Here is a 23,789-nt window from a genome sequence, read left to right on the forward strand (position 1 = left end):
CACTCCTTTACAAGGTTATTTCTAGGGAAGTAAAAGTCCAAAACAGGTGTGCTTTCATAGCCTGTAAAATCTCTGCTGGTTTTTGGATGTGAATGTGACCTGATACTGGAAGTACCTTGCAGAGGAGAGAGCTGGCTCTGTGCTCAAAGTACACTCTTCTCAATATGCCTCTAACTTAGGACTTCAGGCTGGAGCTCTGTTTTAATATGACTGTTCAAGTATTTCTGTTCTGCTTATGACACATTTTGGCCTTTTTGTATTTGGCTTTTCTAATTTGACCTTCTCTTTTGGGATTTCAATGCTTTGTCTTAGCACTTTCCTCTTGTTCTCCTTAGTATTAGAGATAGACAAAGTAGTCCTAAGAAGGGTTGTATGTTTCATTTGTTTCATAAAATTTGATGTTGCACATCCTTAAAAAATATTTCCTGTAATATGTGTCTGGAGCTGAGAATGGAAAACTTTTGAAGTAAATGTCATGGTAACACAGGGTGCTCTGCAGTGAAGGAAGTGCCTTGGTAAGTGTAGATATTGAAGTAGAAGCTTGCTGAATGTGCCTGTGTCTCTGTGAACATCAATTCCCTTTCCTACTGCCAGTGCTGACAGTGGAGGTACTCACAGGGGGTCAGTTGCTTCATATTATTAAAAAGGACCAGTAGCAACCCTCCTATTTTCTTACACATTTTCTGATTCAGCTGGATATGTCTGGATGTCTGTAATTAATCCATATTCTTTAGGAGTGGCAAATTAAGAAGTTTGTCCTTTGGTTTTATATTGTGGCTTGCAACCAAGTTAGCTTTTAAGGAAAAAAATCCTCTCAGAAAGGACCTCTACTTAAAACTCTGCTTTTATTATGAGGATTATTAGAAATACACATGTGGCTGTAAGCTGTTATCTACTCCAAGGCTTGCATGTATTTTGATTCAAATTAAAATAGTTTTTTTTCCAGAATTGACTTTGCATTGTAATAAACAAAAAAAATCTTTTAGGTGCTTCAGTTAACAGAAGGGATTTAAAAAAAAATATTTTTAGTAAATGATGGCAAGAATGGGTGACTGGCTTGTGTAAGAGTATCCTTATTTTAGTTCTTCCTCCTCAACACACTCTATGCATTGTGCATGCACAATGAGCTCCTGGTAACTCTCAGAAATAAAATGCAATTTGTCTGTGTGTCTGTGGTTTGAGATGTCATTTACACAAATAAAGACCTTGATTGGTATTGACTTTACTGAGGTTTTGATGGGACAGACAATGAGGTATGAAGTAAAAGGATGTTGACTTCTATGTTTTATACTTAAATATTTTGTTCCCTGGTCCCGGGAATGGCTCATGGTGACACACTAAGGAACAATGGTTTATTGAATGCTGAAGTAGCATTGTACAATTATTTTAATGTAAATTTAGTTACTGCATCTAATGAGGGTGAAAAGGTAAGTAGGATAGAACAGTTTATATGCTGTTTATCGTTGCTGTTGACAAGTCTGTTTAGGCAAGTTTCTGTCATTACTAGTCTAGGACTGTAGGAGTGTTTTCTGAAGGCATACAGATGATATAAGAATAGCTGTGTCTGTGTGTGGTGGCCATGGGATTAAGCATGCTTGAAACTGCAAAGGTGAGGAAACAAAACCAAGTTTGCCTGATGCTATTTGATGCACTGTAGTTCTTATTTCTGTGTACTGGTAGAGGGCAGATGTGATAGGAGTGCAGGGGTGATGGGGTTTGATTTCTTGACTATTTTTATGTAATGAATTAATGGTTATGGTTCTTGATACTTATTCAGTCTGACAGCTTGCTTTTCCCACAGAAGATCATAATATCCCTTTTTCTCTGCATTTGAAAAAGAAACAAGTACGGAGTTAAATGTACATATATTTTTACTGATTTCTTTAAGTTTGTTGGCAAAGTGGTTTAAATTTTCCAACCATGTACTATTTCTCATATACTGTTATTTTGAGAAGTGAGATTAGCAGGAAGGAATAATATGCTAGGTAAACTCTGTATTATCTGCCTTAAAACTGCTACATGGATTGTAGAAACTAGAACACTACTACCCTAAAACTAGCCAATGTAACATGGCTGCTTTATAATCAGTGTGAAATTTTCAACCACTTCAGAAATGCACCATTCTGTTGGTGTTTCAGATACTAAGCTTTGTCACAATACCTTCATTATGAGCTTAGGTTGGTCTTCCGGCTCCTATGGAGTCATCAGGCTTTACATTGCATTTATAGAAAATGCTTATGAGCACCTTTTACTGTACTGTAATCTTATTAAGCCAAGTTGCTGATGTTTTGCATTAGGTTTGTGCTTTGTATCCCTTCATGCTGAAGGATACAGTTGATCATAAATACACCCTTGACTATTCCTTATTTAGCAAAAAAATATAGCTTTAAAAGTCCTTTGAATTATACTGGTGTTACATTTGCCTGTGTACTAAAAAAAGCAGTAGCTCTGCTTTATTATTGCAGTTCTTTAGCATTTGGCACTAAATTCTATTTACTTTTGAGTCAAATATTTTGGGGAATGTTTAATTTTCCTCTAAAAACGTTTTAAATGTAATATCAATGTGTGTTGTTCAGAGGTGCAAACCAAGTAGTTGAGTGATTTCCATTAGAATGCTTCTCACTTAAATCTGAGAGAGTTCTCTGGAAATCCTTAACAGTTCTTGACATTGCTACCTCAAGGCTCAGAGCCAGCATGTGCAGACCCAAGGGAGCAGACCCAAGCACCAATCCCAGACTGCTCCCTCCAGGAGGCGTTTTGCTCAAATCCTTAGGGGTATGTTGACCTTCTCTTTCTCAAAAAAGTGGCACCTGCTGGCTAAGCAGGACAGGCGTTGAGGGAATTTGGAAGAGGGCGGTTTGGACTTGGTAGGCTGTGAGACAAAACTTGGGTCAGGGCTAAAGAAGTGCTTGGCTTGAGGAATGGATGGATAGAAAACAAAGAGAAATTGAGATTCTTGTGAGAGAAGCACTGTTTTGGTCCATATCTGATGCTCTTTATTCAGATCTTTGCAGTCGTAATATGATTTTCCTTGATTTTCCCACTGTTTCTCAGTTATCTGGGTTGTGCTACAAAATGTGTAAAGTATTAGAAATTAAGACCACCTAAAAATAGGTGGTCTTAATTAGATGAAAATAAATTAAAACAAAAATTAAAACAAAATGTTTACTCGGTCATTTCAAAATAAATAATTAGGTTCTTATAGACCAGCCTAATGCTGAGGGATCTCAACAATCTTTCAGATTCTTAATTTTTAGTTTGGTAGACAACAGACTGAGGGGAAAGTCTGCTTTCTATTTGCGAGGTCAGTACATAGAATGCTATTCGCAGCTTTTTAATCTCGTTTTGTAGTTTTATGGTCTGTGTATTTAATGAAAAGTAATATATTTGGTAGGGAGCAATGAGATTTCGTGCTGTTATTTCCAGTAGATGGCTAATACAATACAAACTAAATGTTTGTCTTTTTTGTTAGATTTACATAGACTTAATCACAGTAATTGTGCAGTTTTGAGCTGAGAGTTAAATGCACGGAATTGTGTTTAACAGAGTTTTTTTCCCTTCACCCCTTCACTAAAAAAAACCAAACCACCAACAAAATTTTAAATCTTTAGATGCAAGAAAGTGGGCGGTGTTGAGAGGAAAAGAAATAACATTTGTATGATCTCTAAGTCCAAATTGGCATTTTTTTTTAAATTAGCTATTGAGTTATTGAGTGTTAAATTCTAGACTGCATTTAGTAGGGTAAATTGCTTATAATTCTGGAAGCACTGATCCTGATAGGAAAGGGTGATAATTAGTTTCTAATATGGACAGAATTGCTGTTATTAGCTGTGCTCCACATGTTTGCTTCCCCTGTGGCATTCCTTGAGGTGCAGCAGATGGATGAACCAGGGGCAGAGGTAATGTGTGCTGTGATCGGCTGCTGCTTTCCCCTGGGGATACTTCTGGAATGCTGAGCTCTTCTTTTTCCTTTCTTTTTTCCCCTCTTTTCTTTTTCAGCAACTTTGCTGAGATGTATCAGAATTAATTTATGGTATTACTCCTTTATAATCCATTAATCCAAGCGTTTAATACCAATATGTTAAGTGTTAGAAAAGGATGGGCTGTTTGTGTGCTGGTATCTTAAATCTTACAAAGTCAATATCATGCTTAAATACTTTTCTCCATTCTGTAGGGTTGTGTCATTAATAGTCTGATGTTGCCTGATACTGTTATCTAATCTTTTGGAACATGGTCATATTGAGAAATGGAACCTGCTATTGAAAAGAATTGTACTTTTCCTTTAAATCTAGCCAAGTACTATCTGCTCTCATTTTCTTTTCTTTCTGTTCTTGATTAAAATGTAGGCAATAGGTTGTGTGTGGGCTTTTGTGTTTGAGATTTTTAAATGTTATTTTATTTATTTTTAAAACCAGATCTGTTTGAGGTAATAATGCAGGTTGCCTTGCCTTTTTGTCTCCCAAGCAGGGTAGCCTTGCTGGGCTGAGCACAGGGAGCCTGCTTTGCTGTGCTGCAGGTGGGAAGGAGCCCTGCACTGGAGCTGCAGCTCCTGCTGCTCTCACAGCTGCAGCTGTGGGGTGCCCAGGGAGCCGAGCAAAGGACAGCACACGAGTTGGTTATTAGGCAATACTTCCATCGGTACTTTGCAAATGGTTTCATTTTCTGTACGTATGCATCTTCTTTTTCCTTGTCCTTTATTTACTCTCCTTCCCAGACTGTTTCACTCCCTATTGGACTCTGCTGGAATCCACAGTATTTTCAGAGAAATTAGTGATTTTAAACTAAGTGATTTTGAAGGTGAGGCTCCATGGGTAACAAGTTTGCCACCAGGGACATAAAATTTGCTGAAATTCTCTGGCTCATATTTTTGTGAATTTTTGCTGTGTAAGAGCTATAGAAAAAAATACCTTCCTCTGCATTTTAAAGGTGATGTGTAAGTGTCCAGGATTTTTTTTTTCTTTTAATTTTATTGCCTTTTGGTTTTAACCTGGACTCTTGATCTGGAATGCCTAAAGAAAACTTCTATAAATTTATATTTTTATACATGTTCATATAGGAACATGTATAAAAATATACAAGGAAGTTGCACCTTCTGTTTGAGGTTTGCAATGTTTCAAGCAGAGTAACTGCAAGTATTTTTTGTTTGCAGACTTGGAGAGGACATCCTTTATAAGACAGGATTTCAAGTGAATTTTTTAATAAATGCTAATCCACTTAAGGCTTTCAGAAATGGCTGAGTACTTGAGTGCTTCCTAAAATTAGGTGAAGTTGTAAGGGGACAGTGTCTGTCACTGCATCCAGTGGCTCTGGCAGTGCTAGTGGAAGATGATGTTTGCCGGCTGTGGCAGTGTTTTCTCCTAACTGTGATACATAATTTACAGTAGTGTGCAAGTGGGCATGAAATGTGTGGATGCTGCTGTTGTTGGTACTACTGATGGTGTGTAGTCAGCAAAAAAATTTTGTTCTGAAGTAGTTACTGTTATTTGGTAGACTCACTGTCAATTTGGACAGTGTGAGATATTAATATTCTGGTTAGGTACTCAAGTAATTCCTTCACACTCAGGCTGCTTAAATAGGCTGAAGAGGGCAGAGCTCCTTGATGCAGGGAGTTCTGCTAGGGTTTCTCAAAGGTGGTGTTTTTCTAAGACCTTTGTGCTTGCTTTGTTTGCATCTTGGATAACGTGAGTGTTCTGGATTAGTAGATGCATTCCTTGTTTTTAATGCAAAAAGTTGGGAACAGCCAAGGTTGTGACTTGTCAGAAGGAGGCTCCTAAACTAGGAGGCCTTGTCAGATCCAGCTATTGACCATTGCTGCCAGGCTCTGCCTCGTCAGTGATTGACAATTCACAGCCACAGCCAAATACTGGAGCTGGAAGTGTATTGAGGAGGATGGAAACTTGGAGAACCTTGGACAAAAACTGTTTCCCAAAGGGAAGGATTGGCAGTCAGAAAATAAATAATCATTTGTAGCATATTCTAAAGACCAAATAAAAGGGTAACCAACACAAGAGAATGAGGTTAAAGTATTTAAAAACCAGTAATTTAGTGCTCCACAGTGAAACACAATTTTGTTTCAATCCTCTCTGTTCATAATGACCTGTTTCAAGCAGCAGAACCTTCTCCTCCTTCATAGTGTTGATGTTTGACTGTTTTTTGGAAACTCCTTTGAATTGCCTTTGTTTTATTGCTGGAGGCTCATTATAATTTTTTTTTTTTTTTGGTGAGCCTTTTTTAGTTTTATAACTCAATGTCAGGTTGCTTCTCTCTTCATGGAAGGAACAACCTCACCTGAAATGCCTGGGACAACACAAAAGAATTACATGTAACCAAAAGAACCAAACCCGAGATTTTCTGTAGCAGGTGTTTTTATGCTGCTTTCCTGCTGAAATCAACAAGAAATTTAGATTGAAACTGGTATCTTGCCACACACTCAGAGAAAAAAAATGAAATTATCAGAATTCTTATGATTCTTTTCACCCTCTAGCATAATAATAAAACGCATATTATTTTTATATCTAATGGATTTTCATGATCTATTAAAATATATTTGAGTTGTTACACTGTATTTTAAATTTTTGAACTGTTTGAGCAAGTATTACTCAGTCTTCCAGAAAGACCCTTTACTATACCATGTTCATTTTATGATATGAGCTGGGATAAACACTTCACTCTAGGAAGAAATTTTGCCATTTGATATACTATAGAAATTTTTTAATGTAAATTTAGAAGTTGCCTGTGCCATCTATATATTAATTTTTCTATTTAATTCTCCATAGAAATTCTTGATATTAAATTCATGAAATATTTAATCGCAGTGGTGGCTCGATTCTGCCTTAGGAAACTGGTTTTATTCAAGTGTTACTCCTGCGATGAACCACTTCAGGAATTTTGTTTTCATCTTCTTCCACATTGTATTAACCAGAGCAAAATTATTTCCATGCTATTTGTGTGAGGGACAGAGGATACATGCCTGTGTGTAGATGCATTGGATTATCATTATTCAACACACATAGTATCAAGTTCCTCCTAAACAGAGAATTTGACAATTTGTTACATTTTTACTGATACACTTTTAGAATGCTGACCTCTACAGGTGGCTTCTTCTTACTCAAGCTGTTGGTGGCTTTGAATTACTTCAGTTGCTTTGAAAAGAAAACAAAATAAATTCTACAGAGATAGTTTTTCTTTCCAGTGAGGCTGACAACATCAAGGGACAAAGGAAAAGCTGGTAAAAACCTCACTAGAGCATTAGCTCTTATTTCCCCTTATCTCTCCTCAATAGCATGTTGTCTTCCACCCCCAATAACATTTTGGTGCTGTAACCATCTTTGCAGTCACTAACTTCAAACAGTATTCCATCATTTAGCAGTGTTCCTGAAGTTGATTTTGGGACTTTCTGTGCTTTTTTTGTTTGAAATATGGAAACATGTATCATAGAGTTTTAGTTAACTCGTGAGCTTCTGCAGGTTATCCATTCTTTTCATGTTAGGCTTTGAGGATGAAGTACTTTTGCCTGTGTTTTTAGTTGCTTGGTGTGATTTAGATCCAGTTTGGGGCTCTCAGCTGCTGTTAGCAAGATGCTGTGATTGAGCTAATCAGCCCTGCTATGAACTGGCTGTGGTCTGGAAACTTGACAGCCTAAAGATTGCTGCAGGTACATAGTTGTAATTTTGGATCTGTTTTAAAAATGGCTTTGAGTGGATTTTCTTGTGTGAAAGGTGGCATACACATGATGCTGTTTTGATTCTAGTCAGTGTTTTTCTTAGGCCTAATATTAAGACTGATAGATCTTTTTAAAATACAGGTGTTCCCTTTTAGAATTTCTGTATTTTCTTTAGCAGAAAATTTCTTGTAATGTAAAAAAAAGTTGTAAACTTCATGTTAGAATGAGAGCTGTGGGTGTGGAGGAGATGTAATTGACTCTCAATAGAAAAAGTGTTCAGTACAACACTAGATCAATACAGGCACCACAGCAGATTCTTCTATTACTTCTCTGTCAGTAGCATTATAGCTGGCATTATTCTGGATTAAATCAAGTACAGCAAGTATGGAATTTTGATTTCAACTGTACTTCATTTCATTCTTAATGGAAAATACAATGAAGTGGCTTAGATTCATCTGTATTTTTGCACTGTCTTATGAACTGCTAGACTCTGATTTTACAATGAAAGAGTTAAGAATCCATATTCAATAGAAATTCTGTAGGAATAGGGTGTATTAAATTTTAAGACTTCTTGAAAACCTAATTAGTTCTCGGATGACTTAGAAGCTTCGCAGGTCTTAAGAGGTTCCACCATGTGTGACGTTCTTGTTCACTTTGAACCTTTTTTAATAAAAGCAGGTATTGATTGTTTTTCTGTGCTCTTCTTACTCTGTTATTAGTCCTCTTTTTAGTGTAATATTTCATAGGATTTTTTAAAAGTTTTTTTCTCTTGATTGTTCCATAATACACTCAACATTAAAATAATGATTGCTCCAAGTCCTTAAGGAGAATAAAAACTAGACAGATCTTATGGGCTAAAGTGTATACCATGTTCTAGTTTCTTGATAATTGGTTAAGAATATATATCTTACTCAGGGCAAGTTCAGCTCTGATGCTTAAAAATTCAACATTAAGCTTTAAGGTGTAGAAGGAAGTGTCTTCCTTTATTTGTTCTTTCTTTTAAAAGGCAAGAAATAAAATCCAAACAAGTATTTTATTCCTGCAAAATTTTATCATTTGATGATGCATTTGGTAATATACACAGAGTTGTTTTAAAGACCAGATATACAGATATACACCTGAGTGATGCACGTGTTTATTTCCTTTGTGTGACCTTTAAATAGTAGCTTTACATGTTAAGTAAATGGAGTACAATGAAATTGTTACTGGAGCTCTTGTACTTGAATTTTTACATTTGATTCACATGATTCTTGCCTTATAATGGGTTTGTTTAATTCACTGGGCTTTCATATCACTTGTGGAAATTCAGTCAGGAGCTTGTGTTGGTGTGGCTGCCAGGGAGATCCCGTGTGTGTCTGTGGAATGGGCCCAAAAGGACACCAATGTCATCTTGTCCAGCCTTTCAGTCATGGGGGCATATCACCTTTGAGTTCAGGTGAAGAGTATTAAGGTATGAATTCACTTCAGTTTACAGCAATTTCTTAATTTTCTTAAAAAGATGTGGGCCAGCCTTGTCCAAAGGAATAAGTTTGGCATTTTTAGTGCACGTGAACATATGTTGTGGAGCTGTATGTGATGTTTATTCTGAGCTGCCCTATTACATGTGTGAATCTTCAGATCTTCAGAATGCTCTCGTGCATCTGGGAGGGTTGATATTTTTCTTCTGAACCTTCTTCAGTAATCTTTCCGTTATAAACTGGGATGTGACAATATTTGATGCCTTATTATCCTCTGCAAAATACTTGAATTACGTTATGTTGAAAAGTAATAATATTTTTTGTGACTGGAATATAAGAAATTCTTTCCCAAATATCGAGTCACAGTTGTCTTTTTCAAAAAAGCAGAAACTCTGTTCTCATTTTTTGTTATTTTATATATTTAATAGAACAGGAAAATCCTGTCTTGTGTTAAAATTATTTGATAACTTTATAAATGGTAACATTTTTATTTTTAGTGGTTGAGCAAATCTGGGCACTTATACAAATTTCATTGTCTTGGAGTGTTGCAGTATGAACAAGTTAAGTACAATATAAAGGAAAGTCTGAAAGCTGTTCTTAGAGATAAAAGCCACATATATAGAGAACTGAATACAGGATCTAAGACTAACAACACTGCCACCCAAAGAGGCAGTATGGTTAAATTGACTTGTTCTGGCAATGCTTAAGATTCTAAAATGTGTAAGAGAAAATGGGATATCATAATTTGTAGAAACAACTTATTTGGCACGTGGAACCCAAGGCTGAATTTCAAAATGTGCTTTGAAATTTTTAAATCAAATTATTACTTTCTTTTCTTTTTCATTACAGAAGAAACAGAAAGAAGAAAAATTCTTGAGTTTTATTGCCATTTCCTTTGAAGTAGTTTACTCTTCTAACTTTTGGTTTAAATTCTAGTAAGTGAACAATAAAATATGTGTGGGAGTTTTCTGGCAGTGTTGAACTTCCTGGTAACCTGTTTCTACCCTAACATGCAGCAGATTCAATCTTTTAAAGATTTTTAAAATAAGATTATTGGTGTTTCATCTAATTGAAACATGCATTTATTCAGTTATTTTTCTCTCATACTGCACATACTGGCATAGTACCTACCACTGGTTCAATAAAGCCAGTAGTCCCAAAGTAGACTGCAGGATTTTATGCATCACCACATAGTGATGGTTGGGTTTTTTTCTTTTATTATTTTTTTCTCCTGAAAAAATCCTATTTTTTTTTTCTTTTTTTTTGTCTTTTACATGCAGCCAGTCTCAGAGGTAGTAAATGCTTCAGAAGTGGTGGGCTGCCTTCCCTGGCCCTTCACACAACCCTGACTTTGGCTTCCTCTGGTTCTTGTGCTCTCCCTTTCCTTTCTGCCAGCATTGGTGCTGTCCTGGCCCGGTAGTGAAATACTTCTGTGAGCAAGTCTGGCCAGAAAGCAGTGAAGGTTTGTTATTTTTCTGAGTCTGTTTTCTGCTGGTTTCTTTCTGAAGAGGTTTACTGCAAGTCCCTAGAAGCCTGGTGCTAGTGTGAGGGAAGGAGATGTGAGGCAGGCTGTGGGCAGTGGGGACAGGGAAGTGTTAAGGGAAGCAGGATGGCCTCCTTTGGGTGGCAGCCAGCCCTTAGCTGTTGGGAAGATAGGCTGTGTTTGCATACATAAACCTTGACTCATAAGCTGTTGTTTGGCAGTGGCTCCTGCATCAGAATCCCCTGCTGGAGATGGGAAGTGCTGCTGGCCTGTGTGAAGGCTCTCTCTGCAGAGGTGCCTTTGGGGGCTGTGCTTGCAGGCTGGCTGATGGCACAGGTCTGTTGGACACTGTGCTGGGCACTTCAGAAATCCTTCCACTTCTTATTCTTGCTCACCTGTAATATTAAAATTAGACTATTTGTCCTATTTAATGTAAAATCATTCACTCCACTGTTCTGGTTAAATATCTCTAGAAATTGGTTCCTAAAACGAAGGGTGTAATTTTTATAGGAATGACATTAGGAGATTATTTAGTGCTTTTGTAAAAGGAGAGATTTCTGAAACATCTTGGGAGGAAGAATTAAAGAAAAATAATTAATTATTGAGTACCACTTGCTTTCTGACTTCTTAGGTAAATGTTTTAAAGTCTGTAATACTGTGTTATTATTGTAAGAAGGATAATTACTAGGTAAGGCTGCTTTTGTTCACAGAAAGACTGTCTACCATATTTTATTGGCTTTCAGCATTTTCTAGCTGTAACCTACAGAACTGCTGTAACAGCATACTTGGAGAAACAGCGACAGCAAATTTATTTTGTATCCAAGTGCAACTTGTCCTCATTTAAAAAAAAGGCATGAGTGCACTTTAACAGCAACAGGTATGTCTGCTCTGGCTGTTGGAGAATGAAGGCAATTTAAAAAGGGGTTACTTGACTATAAATTCCAATTCTAACTTTTTTGTCAAAGTTCTGCTTCTGGAGTGTGCATGGTTTCTAAGTGCATTTTATTAAGAGTGTTTTAACTCATGTAACACTTGTTACCAGAAAAGCATTGAAAACTCAGATTTCTATAAAAAGTGTGATATTTAGGATTTAAGCCAAGGAGAAATGTTATGAAGTTGAACCAGACTATGTAATATTAAATGAAAAGCTAGCAGAAGAAATAAAAGGAAGATCAGTAAAGTCTTCAAACAGGAAAAAAGTCTTTGGTTAACAAGCAGAGTTGGAGAAATCTCAACATCTTCACTACCGATGCAGATATTTCTAGATTCACTTCCACCAGAGCCAGACTGTCAGATTTAGTAGTTATTTTCTAGAATATAAAAGTAAGTTGGATTTTTTTTAGTTAGTGGGATACTACTTTAAATTATTTTCATAATAGTTGCATGTTTCTGCTAAACTAGCCAAGTTAAAATGTTTTAATTACTTCTTAGCATTTAAAGACCACAATGCTGAGGCACAGCATTGGATACTCTAGAAGTTACTTCTAAGCTGCTGATCCTCTAACAGTGTAATTTTGTTGTTTAAAGGTTGTCTTCCCAGAGTTAAAGCTCTAGCAATATGGATATACTACCAGAACAATGTTAAAATGTGGCTTGTTCCTGAAGGGCAGCAGAAATCAGTAGATTAGCTGATACCTTTTGGTGATGAAGGGAGAAACCAGTGAATATGGGTGTCATACAACTTAGTCCTTCCATGAGCTCTGGTGACATGTCTTAGTTCAAGGGGAAGCACAGCCTTTCTTTTAAATAAAGGGAAAGAGTGGAAAGAAGAAAAACAAATGGTTTTGGGGATGGGAGGTGAACCAGGCTCCCTCAGACATCTCAGTTGCTGCAGTGCTGCTGTGTATTAGCACGAGGCCCATTAACATCAGGCCCCAGTCATCCTTCCACCTCGTTTGTTGATGTAGGAGACTGAACTGTATCATATCAGCTTTCCAGCATTGTGGGCACACCATCATTTACTGCCACTCACACTAAAGGAGCTGTCAACACAAAGCCTGCCTGCTTGCTTCAGGAGGCAGCTAACAGCCCAGGCAGCAAGGAGCTTGATTCAGCAATTATTTGAGCAGATGTAATGATACCTGGCATATTTAAAAACAGATTTCTCTCCTTTGTCAGAGAACATATTTTTTTCTTAATTTGAGAATGAGATTTAACAATACCAGTAAGAGCTCTGTCTAATTAGATGTTGGAAGAAATGTCTCAGTGTTGAGAAAATAAAGGTTTCTTGGGGTGGGTTTTTTTGAGTTTCAGGTGTCTCAGGGCCCTGCTAGCAGCACAGGCTGTGCCAGATCTCAGTTTGTTCAGACTGGATTCTGGCTTTGAATTTTGGAAGTAATGGAATTATTGAGAACTGTTGCTTTTGGACCTCTGCAGAAGGAGAACATCTGGCAAGAGCCTTACTACATTCCAACTCGATTATGGGGGGGGAAGCACTTGTTGGTACAAAATGCATACTGGAAAAAGTAGTCCTTTACACTGCAGGCTGGTGTTAACTTCCATCAGCTCAAATTTTCAGTCATATAAATGCAAGTAGGGATGCTTCTAGAATATTTTAGTAGTTTACTTAACCCCTTTTTCTTTTCCTCCATGCCTAAAAATAATAGAAGAAAGCACATTTTGTACTAAGCAGCTCTTTTACTGAGGGAAGAAGGTGCTCCCTTTCCCTTGGACAAACTGGAGGACACTTCATTGTGCTGCAGGGCAAATGGTGGGGCCCTAATCTCACAAAAGCTCCTTTCTTGATTGAAGATGAAGTATGGAGGATTTCTTCTTAATTTTTGGCAAAAGAAGAGAGAAATAAGTGAGCCAGGTTCTTGTAAGTCAATACTTGGCTATATTTTTTCTATAGTTTTTTCCACATCTAACTCAGAGCTATCCTACCACAGCTCTAGTTTAGGTAAGCAGATGTGCAGTGCTTGCATTTATCCATTAAACATTCTTCCCTGTTTAAATACTGAGCAGATAAGCTTTGTTTTCAGAGTTAGAAGAGGGTGTTTAATGCTGAAATTTTCATACGATAAACACTTTCCTCCAGCTGTATTGACAGAACCAGAATTCTCTCATGACAAACTTAAGTTCACACTACCCTGATGTGTAATTTCTGTTTTGCTTAGTAATGAGAGTTAATTCCTGCAGCTGACTTAGATGTGCTCTTTAGAACAAGAAAGTGTAAGAAATCATCTCATTGAGCATGTGTCTGTCTAGAGGCAAACTTAAAACCTTTCAGACTTCTTTGTATGCTTCATTTTATGAAAAATGTTAGTGCATTTTTTTAATGTGAGAGGCTGAGATGCCATGCTGCTGGTAATAGAGTTCTGATTTCAGTATTGTAGGGTTGCCAAAAATCAGATACAGAGGTACTGTGTACCTTGGCAAAATGTAGGTTTTCTTCCACATGCTTCTTGAAGTGGCTTGATCTAGATCTTCTCAATTTCACACTCAAGCTTCTGTGATCTTGACAGTCTATCTGTGTCTTTGTTTCCAGTCATATTACTGTAAACATGGAGTTACACTGGCATTCTCTTGGCTATACTGCATAGTATATTTGCCTTTATATTTAAGGCTCGAAATTCTGCCTCACTAAATTCCAATGCTTTTGTCTTTGATGCTTGATTTCTCCACTGGTTCACCTTCATGAACTTGGAAAGTCAAAATATATGCTGTTTCTCAAAAACTTTTTCAGTTGGTTCCCCCCCACCACTGCTTGATGTGTTGGAGGGTCTCTTTTCCCTTGAAAGATTTTAATGTTTAGGTATTAATGATCTTCTAAATATCAACACAGTAATTTAAATTTTTTGCAATTATCTTAATTGTATGTGTAAAAAGATACATGGCAATCATCAACACCATGAAAGGATACTGACCTCAGGTCGATCTTGAAATTTGTTTTCAAGAGGGTCAAAATTTGCTGGACACCTTGTGATAAAGTAAATGGTTAAAAGTACTTTTTCTTAACATTTTTAGACATGTTCTTAGGAGAGCTGTCACACTTGCTGTCACACATGCTTTCTTTGCTCATGAGAGTTAGAACCTCAGTTCCACACTGTGTAACTCACATTAATTGTGTTCTGGTGCCTGAATTGGCAGTTTTCTGTACAATTGTGTTGTAATACAGTTGGTAGCAGTAGCTGCTGCCTGTGAGGCTGTATTAGAATATTTTTGGCCTGGTGTGTGCAGTCTTGTGACATTGGCCTTGATTTGGTGTGTATATAAAAATATATATGTGTATATATGTATTTGAAAGTGGGTGGTTATATAAAGCAGTTGAGTCATAACTGAGGTAACCACAGGAACATTTGCCAATAGAAAGGATTATTATGATAGCTGCTACTGTAGGGCTGAGACTTGCATGGTAGAGCTGCTCAGCCTGATACTCCATGGCTCAGCACAGAGAGGGGAATAAGCAGCATGATGCAATTTAATAGCAGTTTAACTGTGTGTGTTTGTGTGTGAATAAAAGCTCTGGGTTGTACCCCTGCTAAAGGCTTCATCTCTAAGCTGGTGCACTTTACTCATGTTTGTGACCAGGGAGGCTTCAAAATATATTCTGTGGGCACATGTGGAAATGTTATTTGTGTACAGGATATTTTATGAATATTAGCATTTTAATTTTTTTGTTTAATGTTGACCTTAAATTAGATCAAAGAGTAATAGTAAGACTTCTATGAATATAGGGAATTTAGGGGGGTTGTGTGTGAAGAATAGCTTTACTGGGTAGTGCTCTGAGCACCTCAGTGGATTTATAAGAAAATTCCTTTTTTTAATAGTTTAAACACTTGTTAAAATAGTTTTTGTCATCAGCTTATGCTTAAGCTGTCTGAATATCTATACACAACTAACAAATGCTTGTTACATACAGTATTATAAATATGCTCTTCTCTTTGTACAGTACCTGATGTACCTTTTCTGGCAAGATGCATATAGCATTGTGCAGTTTTCTGGTTTAGTACAGTTTGTGTGGGAAATGCCAGTTCCAATTTTATTTTGAGGGGGTTGTATTGTATTTAAAGTGTCCAGGTCATGCCAGATCACTTGGTGTGTTTGGGGACATGATTTAGAGTCTAGAAGCAAAGACTATGAGGAAAGAGAAGCAGGGAGTTTCTGATATTTCTGTAAGGGCAGTGCTCTTACAGGAATTAATAACCCAGTGTTGTTCTTAGGGAATACATAGGTCTTATTGCAAGAAATGAATAGGATTGTTTGTGAAATTGAGTTAAAAGTAGTAATTCCCTTTTTTTTTAAATAGCAAATTATATTTAGCTAAAGAGTTGAAACAAATCTAAAAGATACTTGATAGTTATACAGAAACTGTATTGCCAGTACTGACTTTTGATGCTAATAGAAACTTTTAAAACAAATTCAAGCTTTTCTACAGTTTTCCTGAACCAGCAAGGTTTTTTCTTTTCCATTTTCTTCTGAATGTATACAATGTTTTTTGTTGTTTTAGAAATTGTTTTTTGAGCATACACCCCTAAGTTTTATTCTTCCAGAGAAAATACTGTTCTTGCAAATAATTTTCTGTATGAAAGTATAGGTTTTACATACAGGGAGAATTCAATTTGCTGCTATATTAAGTTACAACTGATTTTTAATACCTGTCAATGCCAATATTGGTGTAAGTTTTGGTTATTGTCCAACTAAATTGTGTACTTGCTCAACCTTCCTCCAACTTGAAAAATTTTGTTCTTCTGAAGTTTTAATTGTGATTTCCTGTTCTATAGATAGAAATTAACTTTGTATAGCATATCTTCTGACTATTATTCAAATAATTTCCACAATGACTGGCATAGTGGATATTTATTCTTTGCTGTCAGATAATCATGCTCTGGGAATCTTCAGGATAAACAGTGTTTCAAAAATGAAAATGAATATATTTACCATTATTAATAATCACAGTTGATATTTCAAACAGATCTTACAAACTGATCTTTGCAAAGATTAGTATTCAAATGGAAGCCAGTATTTTATGGGTACTAATTGAGGTAACCGATGTCCCCTCAGGGGGTCTTCAGTCTCTGCAGGGCTTCCTTGCACTTTTTAAATCCCTGCCATTAGAGGCTGGTAGGTAAGATCTCAGCTCCCATGGCTATGAACATGCTGGGCAGGTGGGGAAAGATATGAAAACTGATAGGCAAGCCCAGGAGAAATCTCACTTTTATACTGCACCTTGGGTTAAAGGTTCAATCTGTGACACCCCGGCTCAATACAGGGAGCAGAGTGAGCAGCTTTGTGCAAATTAATAGAATTATCTTGGGAAGTTGCCTGAAATCATTGTGAAGTCCAGAGGAGGTTCCAGATGACAAACTCAGGGTTTCTGTGATATATCTGTAGCTCTTCCTTGGGTTTTCTCTGGAGCAAAGGTACACAAAAGGATGCTCTGCTACTCCCACTGGTGCCCCTGATGAGCAGCTCTGTTACTGGGGAGGAGCTTTGCTTTTTGATCTGAAGGGATCAGGGGGGAACTTGGTATCTGTATGCTGGGAGACAATTAGTACATTCTTCAAGAAACAGTCTGCATTGAGATTTGAAGGTTTTTTCCCCCTCCATGCTTACACTTCTCTTTATTTTTCTTTATTATGGAAGGTGGATGGAGAGCAAGTTCTTTATTTATGCAGTTGGAAATGAAAGTGGTTTGTCTTTTACCTAAGTACAATGTTGCATCTGAGTTTATCCCAATCACATGTAAGTGGTTAGACTATTGATAGGTTGCCTGCCTTTCATTTCTCTTCTCAATTTGAATAATCTTCTCAGTTTTGGATATTTTAAGCCTACCACTTATTTTGGCTTATTTTAAGCCTACCAATAGTTGTATCTATTGTCAAAGCTGCTTTTGGTTTTGAGTGTCATTCTGGTCCCCTTGTTGTCTGTGTTTTTTCCCACTCCTTGAGTAATAAATATGTGGAACTTTGTCTTGTATTTATTTATTTATTTATCTGACTTATGAATTTTGAGTTCTTTGTTAGAAAAGAAATGGTTTTATTATATTATTGAAAATATTACATCTAGTATAAAAAGAGAAAGTTCTAATTGAAAACAACAAGAAGAGGCTGAGAACTAGTCTTAACCTATTGCAAGTTAAAATATTTGAGTATAATATTTCTCCATCAAATACTACTATTTTCATCCCCTTACAAAAAAGTCGAGACCTGAAATACAATTTTGGGTAATAATTGGAATCATACTTCACAATAGACTTTTGCAATATATGGCTTAATGGTAGATTGATATGTTTGTGTGTCTGACATGCAAAACACAATCAGTGCTGTTATGTTTTGTACTGTAGGTTTTTTTGTAATTGATTTCAGATGTTGAATCTTATCCGAAGGAATATCATTACTCTGAAACAAAATTGGATAAAGAAGCTATAAAAGATAGAAACTCATACCTTGAGTACCTAGTATAACAATCTACAATGTGATTTTTTTTTGTCAAATCATTTATTTGATCAGCATCATAGCAGATGGTAACCCTATAAAGTACATTATAGTGTTTACACGAACATTAGAGCCTATGTCTCTTGAAATAAGTTTTAAATATAGTCTTCTTTGTCTTATGGCAGCAAGAGCAACCTTCATTTCAGTTTGATTGTAAGATCAAATTTTTTTTTTATTAGATGAATGTTTGGATCTGTTTCTTCAGAATGAACACATATGTTGAAATAATGAGGCAACAGGTTTCTTTGGGTTTTCTTCTAGAATAGCTTGAAATGCTCACAGCAGCATCATAAAAGTGATGTTAAGCAAAGCCTGTTTCGAATGCAATGCACAAAGCCAGAAAGCATCCTCATGGCTTAGCCGGGTCTCCCCGAGGTGAGCCTGGCCACGGAGCCCGTCCCGGGGCCTCGGCGGGCACGGAGCCTTTCCTGCGGGCTGGCCAAGCTCCGGGCTCTGGGCTGTGCTCCTTGTGTTCGGCTGGCCGAGGTCAGGAGTGTCCTTGCTGGGACAGCAGCCAGTGCTGTGGAGGTGCCCTGTGAGCCAGCCCAGCCCCAGACTGCCAGCTGAACCTCCTCAAACAAACATCACAGTTAGTTACTCCCTAATTAAACTGCAGCATATGTGCTATAGAAGTAGTCAGTTTTGGTTGAGAACCATGAAATATGAGTAATTTCAATTACTTTCCATCCTCAATGCCTACTAAAAAAATGAAGTGGGGGTAGAACCTTGTTTTACTCCTGTCTGCCTGAATGCATGTGTCTGTGCTTTTGGACCCTTATAACAACATAGCTCAATTTCTACCTTTTTTTCTTTACCTACAGAGGCTGAGATACTGCAGCCTTGCCCTACATGTTTTTCAGTCAGCTCTGATAACTGTCACAGCTTTCCTGTGCTCTTTAACATCCATGATTAATTAATGACGAATTAATCCATGATGAATTCATGGATACTGGAATTGGTCAGTGCATTGCCTTGTGGAAGGGGTTATGCAAAGGTGACAATCCCCCTAGTTCCTCTGTTCTCTTTTGCCTTTTCCAGGATAATGCTAGAACTTGTTTCGTGACGCTTTTGCTTTGAGACTTTATTGAATTTACCACCATAGATGTCTCCCATGATATTTTTTACCAAGTGTTCCCCACTTCAGGGGCTTTACATTTAAAAGTGAATCTGGTGGTCCTGGATCAGTCATATAGTTACTTTTGGCTTGTTAAAATATGTATTGTTTGTTCTTTGACCATCCTGCTAGCAATGGTCTTGGTCTTTTGTCTCATCCAACGAATGGGTGGTTTTCATCTGTCACCCATGGGAAGCACACTAGTGTATAAAGCAGGACAGATTCCTTGAGCACCCTGGCAGACACACATCTCGTTTCCTGGTTGAGTGTTGCTGGCTACTTGGGGCAGCACTTGTTTGGTGTCTCATGTTGATGGAGACCAAGGGCAGCAGAGATATAATTCCAAATCAAATCCAGATGTCAAGCAGCAGTAAGAGTGAAGCAGTACATGATTCCTTTTTTCTTATAGCCTCCACAGAGCATTTAAAAAGTGAAAGCATCTTCTTTGTGTGAAAATTTTGCGTAGGAGATAGGTCTACATCTAAGCCTGCTTTGGGCTTACAAGAATGAGAAATGCTGCATGAAAAGGAGGAAAAAGACACCTGGCAGGAAAAAGGAAGTTAGCTAGAATAGTAAACTGTACTGGGCTTTTTTAGAAGAAAAGAATTCTGGGAACTAGTCAGAAATTAGTTTTCTTGCTTATCTGAAGCAGTTACATTTTGGTTTTGAGCAGTTTCTTTAAATAATTTATTTGCATAATTCAAATGGTAGAATTAAAATACTTGAATTTTTAGCTGTACATGTGCTGATTAAGCAGAACCATAAGTCCTTATGTCCCACTGATTCAAATTTTCATATGAGTAGCATGTTCTAGTGATTAGCATCTGAACACTCTATGCATAACCATTATCTAGTCACATATCTCCTGAAATGGGTTGGTATAACCTACTGTATCTTAAACTTCCCCAAGGACTTTGTCTTGCAGTAAGATATTTTTCTTTTCTCACACCACATATGTCTCTTTTGAAACGAAGGCAATGGAAGACTTGTTATGATAATGACTGGATTACTGGCACTGTTGTTTCTGGCAGAAAAGAGTCAATTGTGCCAAAAGATTACTTTTGCCTTTGTCAGTGCCAGCCACGACTCTTTACTCAGCTCCTGGACCAGTTACAATGAAACAACAACAATACTGTCAGCTGCAAAATGCAGTAAACTTCCCCAAACTGCTGGCTCAAGATAGTGGTGGTTTTGCATTTTCAAAGAGCCTTCTTCAGCCTTGAGGATCTTTCCTGCAGTGCACAAAAAGTGTCTGTCGTTTTTATTTGAGTGATTTACTGTACTTTCAGTTTAACGTTCCTTTTTGCAGGCTGTCATTGTCAAAACATTATTTTATAGCTTCATAAAGCCCATTTCTTGAGGAAATAATTATTAGAATAGTAATAATCCATAGGTAGTTATTTACAGTATTAGTTTACATTTGATTTTGCGCTATGGCCATAAGAGAAATATGCATGCAAATTTTCTAGTTGCAATATAAAGTTAGGGTTTAGAGATGATTGTATGGAGTAGCTTGCACTCTACTCTTGTTTATAAATTGGGACACTTAGTTCTTATTTATAAATTATGACATTATAAGACTTCATAAATCGTTTATAGTAGATATCACATAAAGAATTTATGCTTTATATCAAAACTCTTTATGAGAAAAGTTTGACAGGAAAGTAATGAGTTGCATTTTGTAGGCCAGAGTGCTTCCAAGCATGCAGTTTAGGATGGAAGTGTTCCACATGTGACAAAAAAAATGTCTTGTGAAGCAGATAATCAGGAACCTAATTGTTAGAATAGTAGCAGCCTTATCCTATGTGAAGGAATTTGCTATAGGAATTCAGGTGCTTTTGCAATTAGCTGTTTGGGAATGTGGTTTTAAGGTGATTTGACCGATTAAATTTGGATAGAAATTGGGTAATACATGGGGTATATATTCTGATGCAGTGTTTAAAGATCTTTTCCTTCCCTTTTCTCTTGTGAGCTGTAACCTGGATTTGCATAAAGGGAACTGATTCTAAAAGAACCGTTACAGAGTGTAAAAAATATGACTGTTTTAGTAGTGCAGAGACCATGATTCTTTGTGGGTTTTTTAGGCCATTGAAATATAACCAGTCTGTCTTGCTTTTTTCCCCCATTATGCTAAAATATCTTGTGTGTCACATAAAGGCCAAGCAGGGGAAATTGTTTTGCACATTTTACAATACTTAAGCAGGACACAAGAGGAAAGAGTAGATAACAAGTATGTGTTTCACAGTATGTGCTGCAATATTTCTGTGCTTGCTTGAGATGCAGATAAATCGGGCTGCTCAAAGAGCCATGATGTTCACATTGTTGTGCTTGTTTTGTTACTCATGCTAATTTCTTATGGATTGGGTTGGGCAGACAGCAGATTGGCAAATTTCTTGGCTTTTTATGCTCCTGTTTTCAGCAGCTGCAGGTGTCCAAATGAACAGGTTCCTCTGTAGCCAGCTTAATTAATAAGGAAGCTGTTCATCTGAAGTTTTGCTTTTAGAAACACTGCTTTAAGTATATGAAAGCATGTATGGAAGCAGATGAATATTTTTGCAGGTTGCATCAGAAAATGTTGTTTTTGCTATCATTTCTTACAGGTTTGTGTTTTTCTTTTGATTGCTAGGTATGGATGAGCGAACAGGTGCCACATCCTGGGGAACAAGCGGTCAGCCAAGTCCTTCATATGAATCTTCAAGGGTAAGATACCACCTAATAATTCATAATGAAAGTTCATGGGAATGTACAGAGGAAATCAGCAGATGATTTGGCAAAGATTTTGAAGGAAAACTCCTTTAAATGTACAGATTGGCATCTTTTAGAGACGTTAATGACTTTGAGGAGCTACAGCATCATTTTAGAGTTCTAAGACTAAAAAATATATGGGCTTAGAATTAATGAAAATAAACCATATGTATGCTTGAATGATGAGCATGTATTTTATTTAACATATAGTCAGAAATTGGAAGTAGAAGTCATGTTACTGAGGAGCAGATTTATTGGCAAAGGGTAGGGAACACTTGCCTCTCTGTTAACATTAACCAGCTATAGTATGTGCTGTGTCATGATGTTGAAGAGAGGTTTTTCTTTTTAAATACCTTCCTCCTGTTCTCATTCCAGCCTCATCCATCCCACTTATTGAGCTGAAGGTTCTTGCTACTATCTGATATCCTAAAATAACATGACCCTTTTCAAGCTATATGCAATAGTTAAAGCAAGCTTGCCCCTAGTTACTCACATTCCCTTTCATCTACTCAATTTTCTTCTTATGAATATTTACTCCCTAAGAGGACAATGAGCTAAGTACCCCAACCAGATATATACAGCATACCTGATGTTTTGATTTCAGGGGCTTTGAATCAGAGAGCTGTACTAATGCTTGCACCTTTGCAGCTTTCTTGTGCTGTGGAATGAAATGGGTAGGCTGCAAAACCTTGTTCAGCTCACTGGGTGTTATTATGGCCTCTGCCTTAGTCTGGAAGACAGAAGTAGAAAGCTTTCTCATGAAGTCTTGATTTTTCCACTGATCTTAGTAAATAAATTATAATAAATGTGGAAGTACTTAGTGTGGAAGAATTATTTCTGTGCAACATGGAAATTCCACATTCTTTAAAACTTTTTAAAACTTCCTGTGTAACCTGGGGCATGGAGCTGAACCTTCAAATGCCTCCTCTACATTTGAAATCTGCAATCTTACTATGCAGCTTTATGTAACTCATATTTTTATCATGTGTTTGGTGTTTTGACCCTCATTTTTTATGTTGCTGAACAATTTTAATTGATTATGAGTTAAGCTGACCTGATGGGAATTTGAGCTCAAATGAATCCATTGGCTGTGTGGCAGTATTAATCACAATTTTTTGTATGGTAGAGGATCAGCCAGCTAATATTCAAATAGTGTAAAGTCAGTAAGCCTTGTGTGTTAGTTGTGGGGTTTTTTTGTTTGGTTTTCTTTAATGAGGCAATAAAGAATGGTCATCTGGAATGTCATTTAGGTGACAAGAGTTTTCTTTTAAAGAAAACTCAATTCCTTTTCACAGGAAAATATAATTCCTGTGTTCTCCCCAGAAAAGTGAACACTAGAAACACATATTCTCTGTGTATAGAATTGGTAAAGATTAAGAGCCACAAATTAATTTGTCCTGTGGCTGGTATCTTCTTTCAAAAAAAGTAGAACACAGGAATTTCACTTCTGAATTCACTGAAAAAGTACTGGACTTTATTTACCAGTTTAAATCAAGCTTGCATGCATAAATTTTGGCTATGATGTATAGTCTTTAGTTTTTGGTTTTCTTTCAACTAATGAGGCAGATTACTGATTCAGGATTTTGAATAACGATAACTTCTGTCTACTCCTACATGTGCTGCTAGACCAGATGTCTCTGAGAAAGAGCTAAAATGAGTGTGTGGGTCTGTATTGTGAGAGTATAGATTGGTTTCTCGGAAGGCTGGGCAAATCAGCCTTTTACATTTCTAGGTTATTCCTTGTGTTGATTAAGTAAGTTTAAGTAAGATTAATTGAGTTTAAATAAGATGTAATTGTCTTACACGTTCAGCTCTCTAATCCAGTGCTTTCCCCCATTATTTCAATGTAGGATGTTATTCGTGTCCTCATTTTTCTTACTATTTGTTTGTC

The 23,789-nt window shown here is 37.0% G+C and overlaps 1 protein-coding gene across 8 annotated transcripts in view; it reads left to right on the plus strand.

The window, feature by feature from the left end:
* The window catches only part of TCF12 (transcription factor 12), a 159,433-nt gene that overhangs the window by 19,885 nt on the left and 115,759 nt on the right, over positions 1-23,789 (plus strand). For all 8 annotated transcript variants that reach the window (XM_018913819.3, XM_018913816.3, XM_018913818.3 and 5 more), the window contains exon 4: positions 21,780-21,853. In XM_018913819.3, the coding sequence (XP_018769364.3) occupies positions 21,780-21,853 (74 nt within the window). The remainder of the gene's footprint in view (positions 1-21,779; positions 21,854-23,789) is intronic.

The sequence above is a fragment of the Serinus canaria genome, chromosome 10, assembly GCF_022539315.1.
Source record: "Serinus canaria isolate serCan28SL12 chromosome 10, serCan2020, whole genome shotgun sequence".
Taxonomy (NCBI): Eukaryota; Metazoa; Chordata; class Aves; order Passeriformes; family Fringillidae; genus Serinus; species Serinus canaria.